General features: G+C 46.6%; 3 protein-coding genes and 1 pseudogene across 4 annotated transcripts; all 4 read right to left on the bottom strand.

Annotated features, from left to right (window-relative positions):
• Window positions 1-487: 487 nt before the first annotated feature.
• On the bottom strand, window positions 488-1051 carry TEOVI_000816000 (uncharacterized protein; the record flags this gene model as incomplete). The annotated part of the gene is made up of 1 exon (XM_067223416.1): window positions 488-1051. The coding sequence occupies one exon, from the start codon at window positions 1049-1051 to the stop codon at window positions 488-490; it is 564 nt and encodes a 187-aa protein (XP_067079517.1).
• A 687-nt stretch (window positions 1052-1738) lies between these two features.
• On the bottom strand, window positions 1739-1987 carry TEOVI_000815900 (small nuclear ribonucleoprotein Sm-G; the record flags this gene model as incomplete). Its single annotated transcript, XM_067223415.1, has 1 exon — window positions 1739-1987. The coding sequence occupies one exon, from the start codon at window positions 1985-1987 to the stop codon at window positions 1739-1741; it is 249 nt and encodes an 82-aa protein (XP_067079516.1).
• An 859-nt stretch (window positions 1988-2846) lies between these two features.
• TEOVI_000815800 (dynein intermediate chain IC70, putative) lies at window positions 2847-4655 on the bottom strand (the record flags this gene model as incomplete). Its single annotated transcript, XM_067223414.1, has 1 exon — window positions 2847-4655. The coding sequence occupies one exon, from the start codon at window positions 4653-4655 to the stop codon at window positions 2847-2849; it is 1809 nt and encodes a 602-aa protein (XP_067079515.1).
• Window positions 4656-5372: 717 nt separating this feature from the next.
• Window positions 5373-6032, bottom strand: TEOVI_000815700:pseudogene (annotated as a pseudogene). The gene has a single exon. A coding segment is annotated over exon 1 (660 nt).

The raw sequence follows: 6032 nt of genomic DNA, 5'->3' as shown, positions 1-6032 counted from the left end.
AAAAAAAAACTTCTTTTTGATATTCGTATCCATCAACACGTATACCCCATATCAAGGTTGAGTATTTGTTAGGAAGAAAATGGGTAAAATGCCAAGCAAGCGGATGTTGAGAAGAGATCAAGAAAAGCACTCAAGAACAACAACACACCAAAGGGTGTCCAACAACAAAACATATAATGACTCACGCATGAGAAAACAATCTCATTAAAAAATTTGCTATCCAACGTTTTTCTTCCCACCCCGCTCGCGTACGTCTACTGCTAATAACAAATATACCGTAACCGATAACAAAAACAATAAATAGCGGCTCCCAAGCCAAGCGCGCTCACTTAGCTCCGCGATTTGGTACCCACAACAAACCTGCACACAAACACGTGTGCCTGAACAATAAAAGGAACCAAAACGGAAAAAAAACTAGTGAACCATAGATCTGTCACCCGTTACACAACAGCAAATGTGACACGAAGCAATACTCACACAATGTTTACTATTGCGCCTGCACCTCCTTTGCTGTCCTCAGCGCCTGTTCGCGGCGTATCTTACGCATGATCTGATAGTGCCAGTTCTTGTCAAACCCCTTTTCCTTTGCGGCGGCAAATTCAGCGCGGGCGCGCTCCTCACCACCGACACCCCAAGCGGGCATGCGCATCCCGCAACTGTCATCACCTCGCAGCCACTGTTTCTTCGACCAGTTGAAAACAAAAGGGCCGTAAATGTACCGCTTCAAAAACGACACCTCGCCGTCGCGACGAGCATGGTTCCTCCGAAGAACGTAGATGGAACGATCGTATGCTTCGGCACTCCAATCCAACCAAGAGAAGAATGCTTTCCCTGCCTCACTTGTTGGTCTGTCACAAAATCTCTTGAAATACACATCCTTGTCCTTAAGCCACTGATGATGACAAGTAAAGGTGTCATCAAATTTAATATCCTCAATGCTTACAAGACCACCACGACTATAGTACGAGTATACCTCCATCATTGTTGGTGGGATCTGATACAACAGATAAACCACCGCAAAAGGGATCCAGACAGTGTCAAAACCGGTCATGGCTCTGCAACTTTGTGACTAATGTAGATTATGGGCCCAGTGCAAAGGAATATCTTATCCCTTCGAACAAGAAAACCTGCTCGTGAACTGAACAAAAAGGATGTAGAAAACAAAACAACAAGTCCACTAATTCGCATAAGATGTAGCATACACAATTTGCAAGGGGGAAGAAACGCCCGCATACATACATAAATACATCAATTAACAGTGGTGTAAGGAAAGGTGTTTGGTTACGGTAGTGGAAGCCATTCGATTGATTATAAAAGACCATCTCGTTGAAACGATGGAACGCACCAGGCAAAAGACGGCAAGATAAAACAAGTCTGAACGTTTTTGTCGTGCAGCACACCAGAGTTTTCGTTTCATTTTTGTATACTCGGAACAACTCCACCCACCGCTGCTGATCCTTGTTTATGGGTCTACAGACCCCATATCTAGCGAAACCCCAAAGGTAATGCGGACCAACTCCACTAAATCAAACTGAAGCGCCGGTGACCATTCAAAATCCCCTGAAGTACCGCACGATTTGCTTGCTTTAGTTTCTTCCTTCCACACATTGTGTCTAACCCCCATCCCCTCGCCAAACATAAACACAAACACACGAATAATCGTTCCCCAAACACCAAACCCCGCCCCAAACACGCACAAAGAAAGGGCAACCATTTGAACTCGCAAATATATTTGCCATTACACTTCAAGACCGACAATATCCACAATCATAGCCCCTCGAACAACGGCAGTTCCCAGAGACGTTTTATCTTCGTTCTCGACAGTACCCGATGTTGGGGTCTCATCGACAGCATCGTATAGAACAATACTCATAAACTCATCGACACCACGTAGCTCACCAGAGATGGATCGGCCACTCGTCAGTTTTACCTTTACACGCTTCTCCATGAAGTGGTTCAGGTTAGCGATGCGCTTCTTGGCGGGCATAGTTGATTCCAAAACGTATTCCCCTCTGATCCCCTTATAAAGAAAAAAAAATCAAGTTGTTGCCGATTCAAACCAGCGAATGCTTTCTTTTTTTATCTGTTTATTTTTTTTTTTAAAAAGCCAAAGCCAACGCTGTTCTGCCTTTTTTTTCCTTTTTACTGGATTTATCACCTTCTCCCACCTTGCTCGCCGCTGCCGGTGGTCCACAAACTAGTGACGAGGCTACGGAGAGGCCCTTATGTACCAAACCAGAGCACAACTTACAAATATATTAGCCACGTGCCTTTTGTATGTGTGTGCGTTTGTGTGTCTGCGTGCGCTTGGGTAAAAAATGAAATAGCAAGAAAAAGAAAAAAGAGCAGGTGTAAAAAAGAAAAAATTGGCAAAAGGTTCAGAACCACATGTGGGAAAATAAGTTGGCTTGAAAACACCAAAAGAGGCGCTTCCCCCCATCAGTAGCGGGCAATCAGCTAAGCTTCACCGACGTATCGGCAACACAAGTTATACATGGCGACTGAGGCGTCAACACGGAAATCGTGTGCAAGGAATTTTTGGTACGAAAGAGATGTTCAATTTTATTCCAACCGTTTCTTATTTTCTACACAAGATGGGAAAAGGGGAAAAAAAAACTTCTCTCCCTGCTCCTTCTATTGAAATTATACCACACTTCCCTTCGGCCTCACTTTTTTTTTCTAGATGTCTTTCCTTTTCACAGCATCTCACACACACACACATATACACGTCAGTATTTTTTTTTTTCAACGACGCCACTGAACGGTTATAACAACGTAACTACGGCACCAACAGTGATCTACATAAATATCCTAGAGGGTGGGATACAACATTAATGAGTGCTCCCTCAATCCGAATCAACATCTATTCCCCCACTGATGTCCTCCAGTAATTTCATCCGGGCGCACTCCAGTTCCGTGCGTTGCTCGTCATCGCGCTCCTTCTCACTTTTTACGGTGGTTTGGTACTCCTCGGTAACTTTTTCAAGCTGCTCTGTGACTTCATCAGAGCTCTTATGGCTTTCGCCTAGCACTGTGCTGCGACGCTGACGTTGCCTGGCTGCGGTCCTCTTTTCCTTGGCTGCACGGTCTAAGTTCTTGTCACGGATGCTCTGGTTTTCCAACAGTTGTCCAATTTGGAACTTTTCGTCACTCATGCATGTGTAAAGGGAGGGCGACAACTCCAACAGTGTTACATTACCGTCAATGCCACCGACAGCAATGTGTTTGCCCTCTGATGTGGGTTTAGCGGTGTGCAGTGCGTAATCAGAAACCTGGACGCTCAACGCAGGCGTTGTTTGCCGCAACATCAAGTCCCATAGGTCAAGGTAACCATCCATACGCGTTGTGAAGAAAACTCCCGGTCGTGCGGGATGCCATGCCCCGCTAGTGAGGTAAGATTTGTGGTAAAAGGTACTAAACAAGGGCGTAAATTTAAAGTCCTCAAACCACATCCGCGCCGTCCAATCACCAACCGAAAGGAAGTACTTGGAGAAGAACGGATTTCGTTGCACCGAATACACAGGTCCATGATGTCCGTTGAATGTGTTCGGCCCCAGTTTATCTGCTTGTGTTTTTCCCTTCCTGTTACACGAAAGGATTGTTCCCTGTTCGGTTCCAATCATATACTTCGACGGACCACCCACCTGTGGGTCATAGTCCAAGCACAGACCTCCCAGAACACCTTTTGAGCCACCTTCATTGTTCTTTGGTTGCAACCTCACGGAGTCTTCCGGGAGCCGCTGAAGTTCTACGGGCTTGTCAGGAATACGGCAGTCCCATACGTGGACGTCACCATCAGTGGACACTGAAAGCAACTCACCCGACTTACTTTGCAACCATTTGACGGCCCACACGGGGTCCTTGTGGCTTGTCTCGATGAGGGAACGGGAGGCAGGCCTCGTCGGTTGCCGTGTGTCCCAGTACTGCACAACTCCGTTCCAGCTTCCGCCGGCAATGATATGGGGGTCTTTTGTGTAGTACTCAATACAACACAACGGTGATGAAGTAACCAGAGTTTCCACCGGTGCATTTGGATTCAGTGCGTCCCAGACGAAAGAATTTGTGTTCATTGTAGAGGTATTGCTTTGGAAACGCAAACGGCAGTACGCCACTGCAAACCTCCGACCATCGTTCTGCCACGTAATCGCTGCCGCGGTTCGCTTCTCCGCACTGGGGTCCTTGAACACAGAGGTGATCTTTGCGGATGCTGTCCCTAAAGACTCATCTTCGACTGGGGGACCTTCAGGAAAGTATGTGCCATAAATGTCTATGGCGTTATTCTGCTTGACGTACTTATCTGTGCACTGCTGAATGAGGCGGCGGCAGGAAGAGAGATAACTCTCCTCGCGCTCTACCTTCCTGCAGTATTTCATTTTTTCCTCAAACTCAGTGGGATCAACACCATGCGGCCATCCACCTTCGCTGTGCGACTGCGCGTGGTGTCTGAGTTGAATGCGCTCTGTATTTGTTCCCGATTCGGAGAGCGATGGTACATTTTGGATCACCGTCTCACAGGGATCTAGTTGGGTATAGTGGTTTTTTAAACTGCGGTTGGGGGCGATGTCCACCAAAATTTCTCCTTCGTTGGCCTGGAACTCCGGCATCCGCCCAAACTCCTTGCGGAGTCGTGAGTAACTGTACGTCACATCCGTCATCGGTTGTTACAACAACACAAGATGTGTAGGTGTGTGCTCAACCACGCAAACGAAATTTAAGTTCAGTGTCTAGTAACAATGCCTTTCTCTGTGTAATAATAATTATTATTATTCGAACCACACCAATGACGAAGGTTCAACTTCTCATACGCACCACAAGACGGGAAATGGGAAAGAAACAAAAAAAAGGTGGGTGTGATATTGTGTAAATGACGATAATATAGACATGAAACCATCGTGTTTCACAATGGACGGAGGCACGTATCGACTCTTAGCGCTTCAGTTTCGGGCCGCATGCGCACACCTCAGTGAGTGTACACTCTTCTGACATCCTGTCACTTCACTGATGTCGTCGCGACCAATCGACAGAAAGTTAAAGCAATAATGGCGCGCAACCGCAGCGGTTCTTAGTTGTAATTGCAGGAGGGCACATAATTGTGAAGCATAATGAATCAAGCAAACTCGCTTGATAACGGTACTTAACCACCACTGAGCCACAAGGTAGTCTCTTACAATCAGCAATAAAAGGGAAAGAGGGGAGGGAAAAAAAGGAAAGGATGTCGAACAACACGTTACAGAAGTGTAGAACATATCACCTACTCGAAGATACGTGCGAAGTTTCCGCTTACCCACGGATTCACATGGTAATGCGAGTAGAGAATTCAATGCTCATCTTTTTTTTTTCCCCCTCCCTTTCCCTCACTTACCCAACCGTACTCATTCAGGAGGTGGAGGAGGAGGAACAGCGGAAGCAGGGGTTTTTTGTGTCTCCTCTCCCTCCTCTTCCTCGTCTTTGATCCACGTCTTCCGTTTGATCTTAAAGTCTTCTCCACCCACTCCCTCACCAGGGGCGTAGGCATAAGAAAATGATGTTACCTTCTTGTCTTGAATATCCAAAAGCACAAACGTTGGGACAACATCCAACCTCCTTGTTGTAAAAGCACCGGTGATTGAACCAGGGTTTACAAAGAGGTGCCCGCCAAACTCAAATACCTTGTTGTTGTGCGTTGCACCAGACACTAATACATCCACATCTAACTTGCGCTGCAGCATGGCAAGCATGTCTCTGTCACCGCACGGTATCGCCTGGTGGCCGTGGATAAGGCCTATACGCAGTGATTCCACATTTATCACGTGAGTGTCTTGCAAAAGCTTATCTGTATCGCTAGCATGCTTACTGTTAACGTTAGGCCACCAACACGAGTCAAACTCACCCTTGGCGCAGTACACATCCGGTACAATGCTGCGAAAGTAGTCATACATCTCTCGACAACCTACGTTTCCGGTTATTAGTACTAACTGTATGCGGCCAGGTGTAAACATCTGAGTGAATACCTTCGGAATGGAGGCTGCACGCTGCGGAACATGGAGGTCACC

This window comes from Trypanosoma equiperdum (assembly GCF_001457755.1).
Source record: "Trypanosoma equiperdum strain OVI genome assembly, contig: ctg_1865, whole genome shotgun sequence".
Taxonomy (NCBI): domain Eukaryota; phylum Euglenozoa; class Kinetoplastea; order Trypanosomatida; family Trypanosomatidae; genus Trypanosoma; species Trypanosoma equiperdum.
Note: the sequence above shows the minus strand (reverse complement) of the source record. Positions and strands in the feature narration are given on the sequence as shown.